The sequence below is a fragment of the Perca flavescens genome, chromosome 9 (genome assembly GCF_004354835.1).
Source record: "Perca flavescens isolate YP-PL-M2 chromosome 9, PFLA_1.0, whole genome shotgun sequence".
Lineage (NCBI taxonomy): Eukaryota > Metazoa > Chordata > Actinopteri > Perciformes > Percidae > Perca > Perca flavescens.
In genome coordinates, this window is record NC_041339.1 from 18,533,300 (window position 1) to 18,555,118 (window position 21,819).

Sequence of the window (21,819 nt, forward strand, 5' to 3'; positions counted from 1 at the left end):
GTGCACACATAAAACTAATTTCTTTTTTTATCTCACATTAAACTGCAGAGTTGTCCAGCAAAGTCACTAACTTTGGCTAAAAGCTCTAGCATTGATGACAGAACGTTATTCCTGCGACCATCCACTCCGCAGCACCACTAGTTGCCATTTTAGTTTACTTTTTCATGACATACTTTACTATGATTTTATTGGTGTTTTTATGAAATACTATACTAGGACTCTTCTGCATTTGGCCTGGTGGTGAAAAGTGTTGTTGCAGGTCCTGACAAGATTCAGGTTTTGATAAGGTTGACAACTCTGTCCAGAAAAAGCTTGAGGAACTCGTCCAAAAGCACCGGTAGCAATTAGGGATTCAATGCTTTTTTCCCCTTCGTTCCCAGTGACCGAGTCTTGACACCGTTGTGTTTAGTGTGCCAGTAAGGATGAATGAATCATCCTGAAAATCTCGCTTCTTGGCAGAAATGAAGCACCCACTAAATCAAACAGCTCAACTTTGCCACAAATCATCAAACAAACCTCTAAAAGAGAAAAAACAAGTGTGTCTGAGTGAATGACCATTTTCCACCTTGGAAGAATGATCAGTTAAAAACTATCTCACTGCAAGATGGATTTGTGGCTGTTCTGGAGCTTTTAAAATCATATCACAGATTTCCCTCAGGAGATTGAGAGTGTGAAATCTAAATACAATCTAAATCTCAATTTGTAACCCAGAGAAGTCCTTAAAGTGCTCAGAAAAAAAAACTCCTCCAAAATGTCAACTGAATACATGGAAAATAGCAACTTGTACAATTAAAAGCAACCAAGCATAACAGCCCTGCTAGAAATCCTACTTTAACACATGAGCTTGAGCTCATATTTAGTTTAGGCTAAAAATAAATAAATAACATAATAATAATTTTCTTGATTAATTAATCAATTATTCATTTTGTCTAAAATGTTTGAAAACTGTAAAGCTCAAGATGAAAACATTTTCAATTGTGGGGTTTTGGTTCATCAACAGTCCAAAACCGAAAATATATTCAGTATTACAATGATAAAAAACCAACACATTCTCACAATTTAAGAGCTAGAAGCAGCAAACTCCTCACATTTCTGCTTTAAAAGTAAATTAAACAATAGATTATCAAAAGAGCCAATTTATTTTCTGTGACCCATCGATCGCACCAGCTCTAATTGAGTTTTTCCTGCTACCGTGTCAGACGTGTCGATTCAACCCCATTGCCATTTTAAAGGCTCTAGTTTCTGTTTTGTTATCAACGTATTGCAATTGTACATAACATTCCTCTCAAACAAAAACAACCTGCCAGTCAACATCTAAGAAGGTCACAACTAGGTTGTTTATTTTATGATAACTGATACAGGATAAATGTTATACATTCTATTTTAACACTGATATTTTGCTTTTATTTTCAATGTCAGTATGCAAAAAAAAAAAGACAATACAAAGTAAACATTTTGTATCATGAATATGATACATAATTTGACTGTGTCCTCCATATTAAACCAATTAATTTAAGGTCTCCTTGTTGCCTTGGTGATAACTTGTTTAGCTACAACACAAAAAAGGGGAAAAAAAACAACAAAATGCAAAACATCAAGAGTTGGCTGACAGCAAACACTGTAAAGAACCACATGATCTTAAGATGTATCAACTCATGTAGATGCATATATAAAAATACAGGATCCCTGTTATATATATATATATATGCACATACAGTAACAATGCAATGACTAGAGTTGTAGAGCCTGTACTGGGCATACAAACAGACAAAATGAAGAGAGCAGGATACACATACATACACACGTTTACCATTATCTCTCCATATAAACACGCATAAACCAACCAACCAACAGAAGGCTCTCTGGCTTTAGAAGCTAAAAACTACACTTGACTTAAAAAAAGAAGAAAAATAAACAGACATTCACATTTCTGAAACAAATTTCATGATCTCATAACTTCTCACCTGATCAACCGTGTCCATCAACTTTTAGTGCCACCAGAGAAGCTAGAATTATGAGGATGATGATGATGATGAGCTCCGTTTGTGCCGTCGTGTCCGACTCGTGCCATCAATCTGGGCCGAGTTTACTCTCACTGATTACTTCACTGTCTGTGTTGGTCCTTTTTCTCCACGTCTTCACTCCTCTCATTGTGCACTCATTCACTGACTCACTGTCCACTGGTATTAACAGTCCAGAGTCTGCACTGTGTTTCTTCATCCATCAGTGAAAGTGAATGAGTGGACATGTAGTGGAGGAAGGTGGAGAAGTGGGACTGCAGCGGTTTATGTCTGTGTTTAGTGTATGAATGTCCTGTACGTCCATGCATTTACCTGTGTGTGTACTGAACGGCCATCTCTACGCGGGCCTCTACGGGGAGGCTGGGGCTTTGCTACCGCTGTAATGAACTTGGTATCTGTTCACCGCTTGCCCTTTCACCTCTGTCGATAGGCAGGTAGTCTTGCAGGGGATCATGTCCTCTTCCTCCTCACCCATTAGCCAGTTCTGCACAGAGCGTCCAGCCGAGGACGTAACGTGATTGGCCAGCCAGCCCTGGTGCCACTTGTCAAAGCGTTCGTGCTGGCTCGCTGCCACTCTGTGCTGCGACTGCGGAGGAAGAGGAAAAACTGTCAGACACCAAGCAGGATTTAACAAGCTGAAAATCTACATGCAAGGTTTCATTTTCCTGACACACATCGTGACCCAGATTCTTCACATCCCATCTTAGACTCTTACAACAGGAAAATATTGAGTGAAAATAAATGCAGACTCCAGTCTACCTTCCTGGCCTTGACGAGTGCTCCTCTGCGGTACATGTAATCCTCAGAGTTCATGACAAACACCATCTTGTGAGTGTTGAGTTTAAATCGACAGTCCAGACTCCCGGCGTTCTCCACGCCCAGCTGGCGGTGCCACTCTCTCCTGCAGCGCATCGCCTCCACCTGCCGCACCTGCCAGCGACGGAAACGACGCAGGTTCCTACAAGAAGACTCATTTATTAAAGCTTAACATGCTGATTGGATTACAATATTGACATACTTTTAGAACTGAATGACATAAATTAGACCCTGTTCATTTTTTAAATACATTTTTATCTAAAATGACAACATCAAAGTCAGATTTAATGTTTAAACAGAAACTTCACTTCTCCAGAATTTCAAACATTGTAACTTTTTATTATTTAAAAAGGGTTGAATAAACATAAAAAAAAAAAAAAAATATATATATATATATATATATATATATATATATATATATATATATATATATATATATATATATATATATATATATATGCTGTCAATTAAAAAAAACTAATTAATTGCACAATTTGCTGTAATTAATCGCAATTAATCGCTTTTTTTAAATTGAGACTGAAGCTTATAATAATGGATATTTAAATGCTAAATCACTTAACTTTGCAAATATGAAGAAAAAAAAAACAAACAAGGAAAGGTTCTGCTAAGTTCAGAATGTTTAATATCTTTCAGAACAACAGCAGCAACAATTTGGCTTATTTAGTCCTGCTGAAGGCTGCTGGAAACGGCTAGAAACTGTCTGACTTGAGAGCAGATTTTTGTCACCGCCCCCGGCTGCTGTCGCCTGCTCGCGTCTACTTTACAGGCGGCGCAGTTCATCTCCAACGAGCCGAGAGTTCAGTCGGCGGCAGGGCAGTCGGGACTCACCCGGAAATGGCGGCGGAGTGAGGTGGCGTGACTAGTCTCTCAAAATCTGGCGAAAATCTTCTAAACTGACCTTTGTTGAGCTGAAATGAAGACAGATTCAGCAACTGCATGGCCTATTTCTCGCTTAAAATGTTTTCAGAAACATGTTTCAGTGAACTATTTTAGTACAATATGAGATCGTATTCTGAACGGCCGCCATGACAGTCTGGCTCTCAATATCCGGAGAAAACAAACCCATGTGACGCGTTCGTCCAATCAGCTGCCGGTTTTCATTACTTGGGCAACAATACAGAGTAGCGCCGCCTGCTGTTATGGAGACGTATTACGTTTCTCAGCCGCCACATGAAGTAAACAAACACAGCTGCGTTAATTTCGTTTAACGAGTTAAATATTAAAAAATTAACGCGTTAATTTTGACAGCCCTTCCCTAACACTTCCATCTAAAGTAGATAAGTTATTTGAGCATTGATAAAATGCTTAAAATGTACACCGACATACAGGTAAATTAGAAGACCTGTAACATCTAATGTAATCACACACATCAGCACAATATTTTACCCTAAAGGTTAGTGTATGGAGTTCCAAGTTCACTGAAAATGCATAATTTTAGTCGTAGGAAATGTCGCATAAACTTGGTGCTGACAGTGTGCAGAAATTCAAACTTCTTTTGGTGTCTTTGTAGTGAATGCACTGTACTAACAACTGGAAAAGCAGAGATCTGTTGCAAGTGCATGGACCGAGTGACCACAAGTTGACCGGTCTGTATAATATACACAAGACAACCTTTATGATTTGGATATGCACAGATTTAAATAAGAACTGGTCTGCAGAAGCCTAAAAACTACAAAAAATGTTAAAACCATTATACCTAGGCAGAAATACAGGTTTGAAGAAGTAGCCCTCGGCTTGAGAACACAGACTGGACTCAGTTCCTACAAACTGCTCCATGTAGCTTGACAGGCACTGAGAGAGAAGGCAGCAAAGACATTAATAACTGTACAGCAAGATCCATTACGATTCATAAATGTGTAACTATATCATAGCATTTATTTCAAAGTGTCTGTACCAGTCGGTTTGTAAATGTGTGTTTACCTGTACATCTAACGGGTCATCAGCCTGGGCCTCCTCAGTGTCCAGCAGCTCAATGGTCATCGTCACACGACCCTTGTCTTGGAGAAACATCACCTGATGACACAAACAAACATCAGTAAACCACCATGGATCAATTTACAACAGCTGAATGAAACCAGGAGTTTAAAGCTAGTGCAGAACTTTTACATATAAATGAACATCCGTTACATTCAAGCCCTTGCCAAACAAGTTCACACACTGCAGATCAAGCCTATCACCTCCAGGGAAAGCGCTGTATTTCTCAGTATATCGGAGTTGTGGTGTCTGGTTCCTGTGGTGCACCAGAAGAACCTCAGAACAAATAATTTATTAACTCCACACTCCGTCTTTGAATGAGCAATCAACCAACCTTGCTCAGCCACTGACAGTTCTTCACAGCGTAGTTGCTTATTCTGGCTCTCTGACTGGTTACACGGTATGTCAGTCTAACTGTATTACCCAATAGCTCGACAGGCAGGAAGGGGGGAGAGACCATAGCGAGGCCCTGTTATTATGAATCCCCACTGCTTTGCTTAAGCACACTAACAGTGTTTGTGTAATTACTCTCAGTACCAGAGGGGGGCAACAAAGGTTCCGCAATCTCTCAAGAAGGCGTTTGTGCTCCAATTATATGTAACTGAATTCAAAGAGCCCATGTTCATCTTGCTGTAGTACAACTGGCTCTATATAAGCAGCGTCGCTTCCACATCATTATGCAGATCAGTCATAACAGAAGGTAAAACTGTAACTAACTTTGGCTGTAGCAATAGACAAGATACATTAAGAAAATGAGTCCTAAAAAAGAAAATGATCAGGAAGCAGCACTATCTATATCAACACTCCATTTTAAAAATTGTAAAAGGTATAAACATAGTAATGTGCTTTGCTTTTCTAGGTACATTTAGTGTTCCGTTCTTCTTTTTTACCATCTTCTAAAAATGAAGTACTGTACAAGATTGAACAAGTATGAGCAGCAAAATTCCACCACAGTGAAAATGGAGGCGGACAATAGAAGATAGTTTCACTGCCTTAAACAACAGCAACATGTTAGGGCCAAATATGTAATTCAGTACTTCATTAGTCTTGCTTTTCCCGGACCATCCACACACTGCACAGCTGAGGAGGGTCTGGCTAGTCCACACAGGATGGGAGAAAAACGTGCTCTGGTTTATTGGCATTTCTTTAAACCAATCACAATCGTCTTGGGTGGTGCTAAGCGCCAGATTGGAGCCGCTGCAAAATAGTCATGCGAGAGAAGACTCAGATTGGACAGATAGTCTATCTAGCTGTCTCAATTTACCCTGCAGAGATATGAGGAGCAGTTAACCATAGTGCTCATAAATCCACCGGAGTTTAAAATTCCAACACAAAGAAAGCGAAATGGAAATCGGCGAAAATACATGCATCTGGCAGATTTTCCTGCGGCACCGGAGCAATCCCAGAAGTGGAAGGTCAAGGCTATAGACTAGTACTTCATTAACCAGGACTGTGTTCTCACCTTGAAGCAGTTCTCCTCAGCCATGACTCTTTCAGCTTTCCACTGGTAGCTGGTCTCCCAGGCTGCTCTAACGCACTGCGAGGACAGGTTACCCCCTGCTGCTCCCCTCTTCCTCTCAGCCAGGTATAGATCAACCACCTGCAGACACACCTCGTCGCTCACTAGGTGCTGCAGCTGAAGTAAAAACAAAAAACAAAAAAAAGAATACGTTAAATGTTAAAAATGTCTTTGTTGATTAAGACGAGTGATCAGCGTGACAGTACACTCTGCTTACTCAGCTCCGAAGGCATCAGAACGTTTAGATAAGGTGTTGAAGAACACTGGTATTATTCTATGCTTATTCAGAACCTGGGGGACGGAGCCTGGTCAGCCCTCAAGAAGACATGGGAAAGGGATCTGAGTATTACACTGGATGATGAGGAGTGGGACAGAATTGGTAGGAATATAAAAACCATGTCACACGAAGTCAGGGTCCACCTCATTCAGTTTAAGCTTATGCATCACTTCTATTGGACTCCCTCAAAATTGTTTAGACTTGGATTAAGAGACCAACACCAAATTGTAGACAGAGGACGGCCAATTACTTCACGTCCTATGGTCCTGTGATAAGGTCCAGGAATTTTGGACAGGGATACATCTAGGGATGAAACGATTCTTTGAGTAACTCAAATAATTTGATTACAAAAAAAATCCTCGATGCAAAATTCTTTGCCTCGAAGCTTCGTTTAATCAATGTGACTAACGTATGGTTCACGGTGTTTCCGCACGGCTGATTATGTAAAAAAGATTTACATTTGGGCCACCAAAAATGTACTTTTGCCAACAGAATAAGGGGCTTGGTGGCTCATGCGGCCTGTGCTTGAAAATTTTAGCATCTATCCCTGTTATTGTATGCAATTTAGGCAATAAAAAAAGGTTGCTTTTTCGAAAAAAGGAAACCTCTTTTGTATATTTGCTATTGCCGTTCCCGATTACTCGATTAATCAATGAAATAAATCGGTAGGATACTCGATTACTAAAAAAATTGATAGCTGCAGCCCTAGATACATAATAACCTATGTTGGATTGCAGGGACCCAGGATCCATTCAGTCCAAGATTATTTCTTTTGGGAGATGGGTCAATTTTAAGCAGGATAGATAAGAACACAAGAAGTTGGGTCCAAACCAGTTTAATGATAGCCAGACAGATTCTTCAGAGAGTATAGAGGAGGGGGTAGCTTCAATCCAAGAATGGGCTTGTGAGATTGCAAAATAGCAGCACTTGAAAAAATGTCATACAAATGGTTTGCAAGATTAAGTCGTTACACTAAAAAATGGGGGAAAGTACCTGAGCTCTTTAAAGGGCTCCTAGGATGCCATATAATTCATCTTGTCTAAAATTCTGTATGGGAAGGGGGTGATGGCTGATAGGTTTGGTATATTTTAGCATGCATGTGTTCAAAGGTATTTCATTTATTCTAGGGATCTTCCATATAAGGATTGGTGTTTCAGGTGACATTAACGCACAGAAAGAAATAGAGTGGAATGTGTGAATCTATTAGAAGCATAGGCCATAAAAGGCGTAGTTTGAAAGTAACTGTTCCACTGAAATAGATAACTTGGACTATGTGAGGACAAAAAGAGTATAAAAAGGATCCATTTTGATGTTCATGTTAGTCACCCTTGGGCAGTGACTTTCAGGGGGGTGGGGGGAGGGGAATTCAGATGGGGGAGGTGATGTGTCCATGTCGTGAGTTGTAGGTTTTGTGTTAAAAATAAAATAACAAATGTTAGTCGTAAAAAAGTAAACTCCGCTTACCTGCCGAATGATGTTATGGATGACCTTGTCGATGGTGAAGCCGATGTAGGCGTGGATGGTGAACATCTCTCTCAGGGTGTCTTCATACTGTGTGGAGTCCAGGTTGCCATCCAGCAGGCTGCGCACCATATCCAGGAAGGCAGGGTAGTACTCCTCTAACTCCACCTCACCTGTAGAAGAATGTCACATGTGTTACAACATCATGTCTTTACAATGTAATCAAGTCTTCTGTGTAGAGGTGAATGTGGATCTGTTGTGACAGGAAGGCTTGAACAGGAGTTGGACACCCAGTCTTCTCCTCTAACATGAATGAAATAAAATTTAAAATGAACCAATTTCAACCAAAAGCAGCAGTTTAAAATGGTCAGTATCATTAATGCAAACGGTTTCCGGATATGTATTTGTGCTCTGCGGTCAATTAATCAATCGCAGAAAAATCATCAACTATTTTGAGAATTTATTAATCATTTAAGTCATTTTTAAAACATAATACCAAACGTTGGATTCCAGGTTCTCAAATGTTAGAATTCACAGATTTGTCTTTGTCTTACAGTATAGCACATTTCGTTGTTGGGGTTTTGTCGGTTGGACTAAGCAAGACTTTTAATGATGTCACATTGTGCTTAACAATATTCTGATTACATTTCCCAATGATTTTTTTATAGACCACACAATTAATTGATTAAGATAATCGTTAGTTGCAGCACTACTCTGTGGTTCATTTGCTTTAAAAGGCTTACATTAGGAAAAGTGTTTGCATTAAAAAATAGCCAAATTTACTGTTTATGATAGCTGGTTTACCTGGAGCTCAATGGATTACAACAATGGTTCCCAAACTTCATTAATTACCAATGTATGTTCCAAATGTAGCCTGTGTGTTTTTTTTTTTTTTTTTTTTTTTTTTTTTTTTTAAATCACTTAAGCTACACTACAATCTTTCCACATACCTCCTGGCAGTGGTGTAGTCTATGTGATAAACATGTATATGCAGTATACCCACTAAGAAAGCTCCAGGATTTCCACATACCCACTTAAAAATACCCAATGACACGCAACAACATACTTTTCATTATAATTTTGATATATTTTGAATTGTCATCTGTGTTTTCTTCTTCACATTGGCTAAATGAAGGTATTTCCACCGTAAATGGTGCATAAAAGCGTATCCGAATACAGGAAATTAAGTTGTTGATGCCCAAAACTTCCATCGGGGAAGACACCCAGACCCCCTATGATATGCCCCCCCAAAGATTCTGGCACAGGGGTACAAGTACCCTTGGTTAGAAATCATTGGGTTACAATAAACAAATGTCCCAAGATGGATCAGGCTTTATAGAACATAAAAATATTTGTTTTTCCCCCACACCAAAAACAGATAGTTAAGCTGACCAGCTCAACTGAGACAAAATATCACTTTATACTACACTATGTTGATAATCAGGGTCAGTCAAACCCACCAAACAGTACATCTATTATTCACTTTTCAAACACAATGCCACTTAAAATGCTGGCAAACCATAGAAAAGAATAGCATCACATCTGGAATAATTTTTAAACAAGCCTTTCCCTTCATTGTGCAGTGTGACTATAACTCAACACTGTGAATCCTGGAATAATTTAATTGAACTGACATCAGAAACAGATTTAGATTCACTTTCTGATTCAGTGCTCATTAATTAAATCTAGTTAACTCATCTCCATGATGATATACGCAATATGTATATTACAGCTCTTGATCACAGTTCAAGGATCTAAAACAAAACCGTCTCCTACACTGAGATTATTGTCCATGTTGAGTCAGATGTGGCAGCTGGTTGAATCAACTCCAATTAAATACTTTCAAATTGTACCATTCTAGGATTTGCATAAGCAACCAGTAGCTGAACTTACTGGGCTGTTTGAGGCGGAGCTCCATGGCGAGGTCACATGCTTTTTCTCTCCTTCCCTCGGCCATCAGCAGCCTCTCCCTGCTCTGCTCAGCTCGGTGCTCCAGCAGCTGCCGTTCTGCCTGTCGGTAAACCCGCAGCAGCCGCGTACACAGGGTCTGGTGCAGCCGCAAGAAGAAATACCAGTTGTTGTTGACGAAGAAAAGGTTGTAGACACCGTCCAGCTCCTTCTGGTGCTCTGCTTCAGGGTCGCGCAGGTCCACCTTCTCCCCGGGTGCACCTGAGCCCGTCTCCATGGGCGTCGATCCAGGGGTGGATGAGGCAGTCCCTGCTGGCTGGCTCGTGCTACTGGAGGTGGTGGAGGCCTCTGGGTCTGCAGGTTGTGATGGGCTGCAGCGCCTCCGCCTGGACTCCCCGTTGAGCTGCTGGGGTTGGGACTGGGCAGGTTGGGGTTGAGACTGACTACCTGTGGCTGCTGCTGCTCCTGATGCATTATTAGAATTACCATTTCCTCCGGCTCCTGCTGGTGGTGGTGGTGCTGCTCCAACTCCTAGTCCTCTCTCTCCCCCCTCCTCAGGCTCAACCTCCTCATCTGTCCAGTCTTCAGTATCACTGAGCTCGCCGCGGCGGGAGAAGTACAGGTCGGGGACAAAGTGCTGGATGATGCGCTTGATGTGGTCCTTGTCCTCTTTGTGGATGGTGGGCTGACGTTTGACATGGTAGATGATGAGCGAGGCAGCGTCCTCCAGGATCTGTTTGTCCTCGTACGTAAACACCATGTGAGGCTCGCTGGATGAGGCCGCACCTGAGCCGTTGCGGCTCTGCTGGCCAACTCCGCCCTCTTCTGTGCTCTGCTCCTGACGCTGAGACACACAGAAAAACACAGATGAATGCAGGCAACTTCAGAAAGACACACTGTGACAAATAATTGGTTTTAATGAGTTTCACTGAATTCAGAGATTAATCTTCCTACATAAACTTTATGATCCGTTCCCTCACAGCTACAAAGAATGAAAAGAAAACATACAAGGAAATGAAAAAAATAATATCAACTCAAGGTCCATTTATTTGCTTGCTTGTTCAAGAGCTTAGGTCGTATCACATGATCCTCATCAGCAGATTATACATGTATACCCATGAACGTCGGATTCTTATTATCGAGACTTGAGTTGAGATTTTTGTGTCAACTCCTGTTTCCAAGGTCAAGCGTAAACTGTAAAGCTATACAAGGAGACCAAAAAAAGTGTAGTGAAAAAACTAATTTGTTTAAATGAATGCTGGGTATCTTTGTCAGACCTTCCTCCAAAGCACGCTGACAGAGAGTCTGGCTACTCTACATAGCATTCGGGGATGGGAGGAAAACGTGCTCTGGTTTATTAGCATTTCTTTAAACCAATCACAATCGTCTTGGGCGGTGCTATGCACCGGAGAAAAGCAGCGGTGCCGCTGCAAAATAGGCTCGGAAGGAACTTGTTTTGGTGGAACGTGTACGTTTAAAAGTTGTTTTAGTCGTGCAAAAGACTCATCTGTCCAAGACTCAGATTGGACAGATAGTCTAGCTAGCTGTCAGGATTTACCCTGCAGAGATCTGAGAAGAGTTTCAAATGCCAACAGAAAGGAAGCCCAAGGCAACGGATATCCGGCGTAAAGGAGCAAAATCAGGCGGATTTTCCAGCAGCAACAGAGCAATCCCGGAAGTGGAAAGTCAAGGATATAGACTAGGTATCAACCAACCCAATAATTACAAAGAAATCACCACCAGAATAAGGTGATTTCTATTGTATAGTGGGCTCTGGGTTTGAATAAATTTTTTGAAAATGTGAAGGGGTTATATTCCAAGTTAACTTGCTCATTAACAGTTTAAAATATAATGAACAATTGTAATGTGTCTAGCCTCTGGTATGGCTCTACAACCTAGCCCAAAAACTATAAATAAATGTAATTTGATACATTTTCACCCAATTATCTTTTCAAATTATGAGAGTTCTAGTGTTGAGATGGCAAACAGGAAGAACGTTTTTACCTCATCATAGACACTCTCAATCTCATTGAGAAGGCTCTTTGACCGTAGGGCCTTCATGTCATTCTGTTTGAAGTTGACTCCTTGGTGGTCGAGGGACTTCAGGTAGGCCTTCTCGTACTGCTCCCTCCAAATCTTATTGAAACCCTGCTGGGCCTCTCTCCACTCGTCCTCCTTGGCTTTCAACCTGTAGGAAAGACACATCTTTAATAAAGATACTTCATAAAATACAACCAAGTATACAAATATGTTACGTTAACATGTCTGCCCCTGATCTTGCTTGGGCACAATGCAGTTTGTTTGTAAGGGTTAAAGTATCTTTGGGAGGGAACATGTCAGTTTTTTAGGATGCATTCTTTAAAACAGCGGTTGCTGGTATAGTTCACCTTTGGTGGGCAGGATGCACAAAGATTACTGCCTGTTGATACAAGGATCTTACTCTGTCATCAAATCAACATTACTATCATACCGTCACTTAGTTAAACCTCCCTGCTGTTAACATAAATGTGCTGTCTAATGGCAAGCAACAATCTCCTTTCCATATTCATAATGTTGATATACAAGAAAATTAGAGCATTCTATCAATATGTCTAACTGACCAGAATAGTAACGCATGCACAACAAGGTCCTAAACAAGAATTCAGCCATCGAATTTCTTCCAAAAGTGAAGAAATTTGAAATAAAAAGACAGTCCTGACCTCTTGAGCACCACAGGCACAGCGGTAGCAGGACTCCTCTTCAGTCCCTCGATGATCTCAGGGGCTTTGTCACCATAGATACGATACACTGCACGACGCTGGATGACCTCAGAGGTGCCGCCCAGGCAGTCGTCTAATCTGAATCGGTCCTGGTCCTCTGGGGAAAGACGGGAGAGCTTCTTCTGGACACTCTCCAGCACCCTGATGGTGGCCAGATTTGTCTCCAGAACCACATCCAACTATAAGTGGAAAGTTACAGACGCAGAGCTTTTAGAAGGCAGCCATCAACTAGAGCAATGATTCCCAACCTGGGGTACTTGTACCCCAGGGGGTACTTCTGCATTTGCCAGGGGGTACGTGGACAGATTGTAGAGTAGCTCAACTAATTTGAAATAATAGTATAATATTTGATTAAACGAATATACCCACATATTAACATTAAGTCAACAGTCACACCTGAACACATTTGGGCTACATTTGAAACATACATTGGGAATCGATAAAGGGGTACGTGAGTTCATCTGACAGGGCTGTGGGGGTACCTCAGTTCAAACAGGTTGGAAACCACTGAACTACAGTATAGTGCCAAGTGCTCTATGTGTTAAAAGCTTAATATATTGTCTTTTATGAGAACAGGGACACAAAGATAAAAACATACACAGTAAGTTGTGATGTTTATACAAACCTCCCTGCTCTGCAAGAAGTGTAATTAGATCCTTGTTAGGGTAGACGCACCTCAAATCTTTCGTCCTCGCAGCGATGCAGCTGCTCCTCATAAGGAGTCTTCTTCGAGCTGGCGAAGGTGGAGTCCTCTGACCAAGAGGGAAATGACACCCAGGTGTCGTTCAACACCTACACACATACACACATTTAAAATCAACAATGGGAAAACCCTTTCTATAGGAAAATATTTCACAATGACATAATATTCTATCATTTACTCTAAAAAAAAAAAAAAAAAAAAAAAAACACTGCAAAATTCCAGCAAAAGGCAGGGAAGAAGGAGACGGTATGCATGTTTCAAACTTTTTAAGTAAAATCGGCTTTGCAAATGTTTTATGCAGAAGAAAACTCATTCAACAGACCTCAAGGATACACACAATGCATCTTGTTGAGTAACATTGAATGTAAACAGAAACTTTTATTTACAAGAAAATTCCACGTCACCTTCAAGCAATGCATTGATCTAGTGACAACTGTGTCTAGGAAAATGTAAGAGGGTGTACCTCCTTGCATAGGGCAGTGCGCCCGCTGCATTTAGGCTGCTGGTAGGTCTTGGGCAGTGCTCTGTAGCTGGATCCCAGGCGCTTGCAGGAGGCATAATCCACCTCCCTGCCCCCTCCCCCCTCCATGTAACGATCCGACAGCCCTGACACAGCATGAGAGAGCTCTTTGTCCCCCAGAAATGACTTGAACTGTGTGTACAGTTCGGGAAACTTCCTGGAAGGAGATGGATGAAATCGTGAACAAGAGATAAATCAGGAGAAGAACAGCTGATCAAAAACCGTGTTCAGAATAATCCTACAAATTTGCATTATGTCACGTTAGTTCTATTGGTACAGTTTGGTTCATAATTGGAATGATCATATAAGTTCCACAGGTAATGATCATATCAGTTCTATTTGCATATACCTTGAAGAATTCCTAATATGTGGCCGGTTAGCTCAGTTGGTAGAGCAGGCACACATACATAGAGGTTTATTCCTCGATGCAGAAGGTCCAGGGTTTTAGTCTGACCTGTGACGGTTTTCCTGCATGTCTTCCCCCTCTCTCTCCCCTTTCATGTCTGAGCTGTCCTATCATTAAAAGGCAGAAATGGCCATAAAAAAAATCTTAAAAAAAAAAGAAAAGAAGAAGAATTCTTTAATATGAGTGCCCCAGTAGCTCACCTGGTAGAGTGTGCACCATGTACCAAGGCTAAATCCTTACTGGAGTGGCCGGATTCAATTCCAGCCCAGGCCCTTTGCTGCATGTCATCCCCTTTCTCTTGCCTGCCTTTCCTGTCTCTCTCCAAGCTAACACTATCCAATAAAGCAGACATGCTGAAAAATATCTTAAAAAAAAAATAAAAATAATTCTTAATAATTGTTGCCCCCCCCCTTCCCTAGTACCAGTGTGCCTCTTCTACAACACCAGACATTAGCATCTACACTTTCTGTCTGCTCCCTGCAGATACTGTATCCATTTATTTGTGCATCCATTTTCCTGATTTCATTCAACCAATTTAAACATTTATTCAGCTCAATCATCTTTCCATCCACTCACCCCAGGAAAGGAGTGACTAGCTGTAGCAGCTCCGCTCCCGAAACTACTTCCTGGTTAAACAAGGCGATGCAGCGCAGGAAGTTCTCATACACCTCCTGGCTTTTAAACAGGCGACGAACCTGAATCATGAGGGGGTTGACAGGAAAGTCAGACCAATTAATAAAACAATGTGACAATGGGTCAAAAGAACAGTATGAACCAAGGATAATTAAGGAAATGTAACACCACTGCCATGGAAAATGAAGCCTCACCTTATCAAAGAAGGAGAATTCTCTTAAGACTCCATGTTTGCCAACTGAAGCAAAGGACTGATCTTTGGTACAGGAATACTTCATTTTCTTCTAAATAAAAAAGGAAATTAATGCTTATAAAGATCTTTATTTTTATATTAGTTATCAAAGTTATTATAGTTGAAGCATTTGAATTGTTGCTTCAGGAACGCTAAGAAGAGTTGAACCTTTTCAAGGACAATAGTACATACATTGGTGCATTGCCTAAGGCGGTTATTCTAAATTGAGAGTTTACCTTGAGCAGTGGGGACATGTGCTGCAGTAGTATGGGCCTGGGCCTCTTTTTGTTCTGTTTGGTTATCGTGTCGTCCTCCTCCGGCCTTTTCAGCTGCTCTTTCCCTCCCGTCAATGAGCTCCCTGTGAACTACAGAAGATGAAGCACACAGGAAAAGTGTAACAAAGTGTGAAAAAGGCCCATCACAATATTTCCTAGAGCAGACATAGAGTTGACATAATAAAATAGCTTGTTTTGTGCAACCAACAGTCCTTCAATTTGCTTTCATAGAATACTTAAAAAAAAAAAAAAAAAAAACACAGCCAATATTCACATTTGAGGAGCAAAATCCAGTGAATTGTTTTGGCAATTTTTATGGAAAATGACTTAAACTTGATAAATCAGTTATCAAAATAGTGGCAATTGAATATTCTGTTCCTCGACTAATCTACTAAATTGTGTTAGCTTTACTTTGGACTTGCACTTTTAATTACTGTATTCAAAGAGTATTGAGTAAAAGGCACTTATTTTGCAATACATGGACTACTAAGAATATACGAGAATGAAAGTTTTGAGCAGTAGCATGGAAATAAAAAAAGGTATTAGCAAATTAGTTGTGATGTGTGTTAAAAATCTAAGAAGAAGAAAATACGACAAAAAATATTGTTTTTGGTGCCGAGACAGGGCATTGACTGAGTCACCTTTTTAACCTTCTTAATTTTTACATTACATTATTTATCTCTGTGTGTTGCTTTACTGACCAATGATCTCTTGGCATCAGGTAAGAATTGCCCAAACTCAGCCAGCAGGTCTTCTTGCCCCTTGAAAAGACTTGCAACTTTAGAAAACACCTCATCTTCGGTCATCCCACTACTGCCTCGGCCGCCTCGACTTTCCTTCACCTCCAACTGCTCCTTCTGAGGGGTGGTACGAGAAAAAAAATGGTGATCAGAGGTGAGGAATCCAACCTCTAATTAAAAAAGTTAAAATTATTTGGCCTGGCTACACATGGTAGTCATAGTCTTGGTGCAAGAGACAAAAACTGTCTTTCAAGGAACAGGCTGCTCTAGGAATTTGATACTGGACAAAAACACTTCAACTTAACATTTATTTACTTGTTCAATTCTTATTTAAAATACCAGAGAGCCATTTAGAAAGGAATAACTAGTATAACAGTGCTGACAGACCTTTGCTTTGCTAAAATCCTACAAGAACAGTCAAATCTTTAAGGTGGAAAAGGAGGAATGTAACAATTCAGTAACTAAAACCTACATTGCCTATATCATAATATCCAACTAAAAAGCAACGTAAATCACCACAACTGATCTCCACAATACCTGATATGTGTGAAGAATCTCTAGGAAGGCTCTGTAGATCTCTGGGTGATCCAAGAAGCGGTTTTTAATCTTATTTACATAGCTGATGGCACTGTCAAACTCTACGGGGCTCGTCTCTGAGGCAGGTGGGGATACAGACGAGGTGGTCGCCTGATTCTGGCTCTCTCTGCTAGTCAGGGGAAGAGAAAGACGGCTGGGGGGCTCCGGAGGTCCTGCTGGGGTTGAGGAGGATAGGGACTCTGATGGGGCCGCCTTGACTTCGCTGGTCTGAGCAGGTCCAGCTTCAATTTTGACAGCAGAGGCACTACCTGAGGTTACGGTCACTGCAGAGGTGGTGACACTCTTCCCCTGCTGGCCTGGGGATACCTGGACAGATAAGCAAGTTAAGCTGCATGGTAAGAGGTGCATTCATTGAAGTAACTGAAGTCGTTTACTTCAAATTAGATATGGGGAATAATATCTGCCAGTAAAGGCCAGCCCAGATGGTGGTAAGGTAATTTTAATGCTAAATTAAATTAAATTAAACACTTAAACCCTTACTTCATTCTTTGAGGAGGAACAGGATCGAAATTTAGAAAAATTACAACTCAGTAACCAAAACAATTATGAATGTTATCTTTTCACATCTACAAATAATATAATGTGGCACATTGCATTGTGGACACTACTTTTTCCATTGCATGGAGAGAATTCTTTGGGGCACTATATAGTGCATTCAAATTCGGACACTAATAAAATGGCAGATTGTAAATATAGCACTATGAAGTAAACATGGAGGGATTTCGGACACAGCATTTCCCTCAAATTTTACAAAACATTTTTCACACTATTTGACAACATTATTCATATACTGTCTACTTTACTTCAGTAATATCACACTTACATTGAGTGAAATATTTGCACTATTATGTCAAACATAAAGATTCAATTGAACCATATTCAGTGACTAATTCTAAAATCAACATGGCTGTGACGCAAATCTCAAGTAACACTCTGCTGGTCCTCAGGTTGCCCAAATAAATTCTTTAGTTAAGCCATCCAAACAAAGAAAATCTCTCACAGACAAACTTTTTGTCAGAGAGGATTGTTTTTTAGGCAGCAAAGTTATATTGAAATTCCTTATTTTGTCTCTTTCTGCATGTGAAACCGACAAACCTGAAAGTAGTCTCTGCATCCTTTATTTTTTTTTCTGTCAACCAAAACTGAAAACACATCATTAATTACCAAATGTGATCTGAATTGAAACTGAATCACACATCCGATCAGTCACAATGCATCTAAAACATTAGAAACTTATTGTGGATCTTTTTTATGTCTAATTGTAGACAATGTAACCAAATATCTATCAAACTGTCTAGGAGAGATACCATCACACCCATTTTTTATACACATTACATACACTCAGTTGCCAGTTTTCTTAGGTACACCTCGTTAAAACTAATGCAGTCTAATACAACAACCCTGTATGGCAGTAGCTCATTCTGTGGGGACTAGTCTTGGGAACCGGAGGATCGGCGATTCAAGTCCCCGTACCAACCAAGTACGGAGTATGCACTGGTGAGGTGCCAGTTCCCCTCCTGGGCACTGCCGAGGTGCGCTTAAGCAAGGCACTGGGTAGCCACATCTGTCTGACATAGGTCCTGTTTGCATGGGTCTGTATTTTGAGCCCGTGTATAATCCAATCCAAATGTATTTATAAACACATTTAAAAACAGTTGACCAAAGTGCTGTACAATCAAAGATTAAAAAAAACACAAACACCAGTTTAAAGACAAAATGACAATAATTTAAAAAGGCAACTATCATAGTGTGTTAAAAGCCTGAGAATAAATATGTGTTTAAAGAAGGGATTTGTAGGTAGCGTATAATAACAGAGTGATCCAAGGGGATTAATAAAGTATGTATTCTTCTTAATACATCCTACCTTCAAGAAGTTATGTTACAACAGTTTTTGTTGAAACTGTTTTGAATAGGTGTTGATTCAACGTTATGATAAATAAAGTGGCAACTGAGTGTATGTGAACAATTCAGCATGTCATATTTTGGATCTTTCAAAAACTTGGGATCTTGACTGCAATTTCAAATAGAGCACCCAATTGAAATTCAATGCGGAGGAAGCACACCTGGTTCCTCTTAAGAATATAAAAGTTCAAATATACTGTACAATTCAGCACACCATGAGTTTCTAATGATTCACCTGCTGAAAGTTTCCTAGCTTTGAAGGTAAATAAAGCACTAGTTTTGAGAATTTATCAACTTCAGTTGTAGAGAGTCTCACCTGTGTGGAGAACGGAGATTGGAGGAAAGCCACCCCATTCTTCGGGACCTCTATCCGATACCCCGGTGGTAGGAAGGCATTAAAGCCCAAGACTAGGTCTGGGTGTCCATGGAAGAGCTGCGACACGCGGTTTATCACCCCTGGTGTGTCGATGCTATTTAAGAGAAAAGGCAGACACAGACATATTAGTGGTGTGGATGACAGAGGCAAATAAAAATTAGCCTTCTCTCTCATGTGCTGCATGAAGACAACCGACTCCTAATTTAAAAAGAGTGTTGCAGCTTAGTCTAAAAAGAAACAAATAATTTATGTCATCCCACAATTAAATTACAAGAGAATATTAACCGCTGGATAATTAGAGTTGGATGATATCTGAAATTTCTTACTTATTGATAATGCCTTGAAATGTGTGGTTGATTCCTTGGTACTAAAACGTAATCAAAATCTACACACAAGCTCCACCATTCAGTATCAAGAGACCGTATTAGGAAAATACAGTCATTAAAAATGCATTACTAAAACTCATTTAGTAAGTAACTTCTTGCATAAATACCTCTGTGACTTGAACTCTTTCATGATGTCCAGAAACTTATTGTATATGCCAGGATCATTTGCAAAACGAATTTTGACTTGGTCCAGATATGACAAGGCATCTTCAACCTAAACACATAGAAAAAAAAGAAAATCATGAATGCAGCATGAAGAAAAATCACTCTGGACCTGTGGAGAAGCTTTTTAACAAACACCCTGTTTGTGCGGTTGATGAAGAAGGATCTTACAGAAATGTCAATCCAGCTCTTGAACATGTTGGACAATGGCTTGTCTAACATTGTGTCTCATTAATAATTGTAAATGTATTGGCAAGTACTACTGTCAAATTTGAAGGGGTGCCACTATCAAACCGAGAGATTTCTCAATACTATGTGGAATTTTTTTTATATTGTTAAATAACTAATTCATGTTTGCTTTCTTCATTGTCAGCTGAAGTGCTATATCAACAAATGCACTAGTTAACGTTAGCTGTACATTGCTGCACAAGCTGTACAAGTAACCGCTTAAAAATAAATGGGCGAATACAAGAACCACCAAGCGGCTTTTGTTCACTGGACCTCAGCTGTCTTTATTCACAACATCCAAGCTAGGATAGGTTACGATAAAAAAAAAAATGTGTGTGCACAAAGCGTTGTCACAAACAGTCCACATTTAAAAGAGGGTTGTTTAAGCTAACGTTAGCCAACAGACAGTCAACTGACGATAATAACTCCACGAACACTTACAACACCTAACGTTACACATTTATACAATGCGTTTAAGTTAGTTACAGCTGGTCCCTAGCCAACAGTATCGTGTTGGCAAAAACAGCATGTTATATTCAACTAATACGACAACAAAGAAATGTGTAATGAAGCTGCTAATCAGCTGAAATAACCGTTCTTGGCTGGCCTGGCTGACGTCCTCCACTTTGTTCAGGGAGCTGAAAAAAAACGAACAAGGAGGAACTTCCCACAACCGAGGTTTGAGTTAACGTTTGCTCACAGTGGCTGTTATTGACATCGTAAATAAGAAACTACTGCCAACTGTGCCACTCGACTGTCACTCAGACATTAATTAATTAAATACAGCCTCCACATCTAACCTTAAATGTCAATGTTTCGGTTGTTTAGCGATGAATTACTTTTAATAGGCCAGCGAGCTAACTAACGTTAGCCAGCCGTCCCTTTCACTTCTCTCGACGTTAGGGGAGAAAGAGAAAAGCCTCAAATCCAATGCAATGATCCTACGAACAAAATGGTTCTGACTCTGAGGGACTTTTCCCTTGTCGTGTCCGTTGTCTTCTTACCTTCAGCTTCTGGAAGTGCTGCTGCTGCACTTGCTTTTGTGTTATAACGTAAGGCTTGTCTTGAATTTGGTTTATTTGCTTCGCGGTGCTGTGCGCCTGAATCTTCGCCATTATCCCGGCGACAGGAGGCTTGAGAGCCACTACCACAACTTGAGAGGGAAGCTTCGGTGTTACCTCCAGTTGTTGGCTAGCCGACAAACCTTCCTCTCGGTCGGGAAGCCAGCCTGCCAGCAAGCAACCCTACTTTGCCTAGCTGGACAGTCTCGCTACAGCGCAAAAGGACGGAAAATCCAGCAGAGTGGAGGGTGATGACAGACAAGCTGCTACTCGCTGCGACTTTGATAAAACATCACCATCGATTTAAACAAGCTGAGACAAGAAGCGTCGGGAAATAAGCTAAGGGACAATGGTTGCCGTTTATCGTATTTAAAATAACTATCGCCTGTCTCTTTAAATTCGGCGGCAGAGGTCTGTCTTGGCGTCCGGAAGCCAGAGTAGGAGTGAAAAATTGAAAAAAAGAAGAGTGAAAAATTGAACTGCGCAGCCGCAACCATGGGAGGAGCTGAGTCCTCAGGAATCAGATTGCTCCACTCCCCCTTCACTGCTACAAAGGAACAATGTTGCTCCGTGTGAAATGATAGCTACATACTTCTACATTGTACTGCCAACTACAAGAATCAACGACAGACTGAGCACCGACTGTGAGCCAGATCAATACTTGGCTAGTGATAGATATCTGCAGCTCATTCAGTGGGCATATGAGCAAACTGCAGCATCGATTCAGCTCGTTCAACAACTTTTATTTATATATATATATATATATATATATATATATATATATATATATATATATATATATATATATATATATATATGCATTGCAATGAAGACAGAAGCAA

The 21,819-nt window shown here is 40.5% G+C and overlaps 1 protein-coding gene across 3 annotated transcripts; it reads right to left on the reverse strand.

Annotated features, from left to right (window-relative positions):
- Window positions 1–1,307: 1,307 nt before the first annotated feature.
- sin3b (SIN3 transcription regulator family member B) lies at window positions 1,308–21,453 on the reverse strand. Of its 3 annotated transcripts, none has more exons than XM_028586534.1 (19): window positions 20,921–21,451; window positions 19,634–19,740; window positions 19,081–19,234; window positions 16,803–17,168; window positions 16,227–16,382; window positions 15,487–15,615; window positions 15,213–15,302; window positions 14,962–15,080; window positions 13,923–14,136; window positions 13,432–13,548; window positions 12,697–12,935; window positions 12,002–12,185; window positions 9,983–10,841; window positions 8,093–8,262; window positions 6,295–6,468; window positions 4,779–4,871; window positions 4,555–4,649; window positions 2,781–2,979; window positions 1,308–2,607 (listed from the first exon to the last, which is right to left on the reverse strand). In XM_028586534.1, exons 1-19 carry the CDS (start codon window positions 21,029–21,031, stop codon window positions 2,371–2,373), a joined length of 3,813 nt encoding a protein of 1,270 aa, XP_028442335.1. In that variant the 5' UTR covers window positions 21,032–21,451; the 3' UTR covers window positions 1,308–2,370. The 3 variants fall into 3 exon arrangements, with proteins under 3 accessions (XP_028442335.1, XP_028442336.1, XP_028442337.1); XM_028586535.1 differs by having other exon boundaries at window positions 2,371–2,607; window positions 15,213–15,299; window positions 20,921–21,453; XM_028586536.1 differs by lacking the exon at window positions 20,921–21,451 and adding an exon at window positions 20,717–20,737 and having other exon boundaries at window positions 2,371–2,607.
- Window positions 21,454–21,819: the final 366 nt, after the last annotated feature.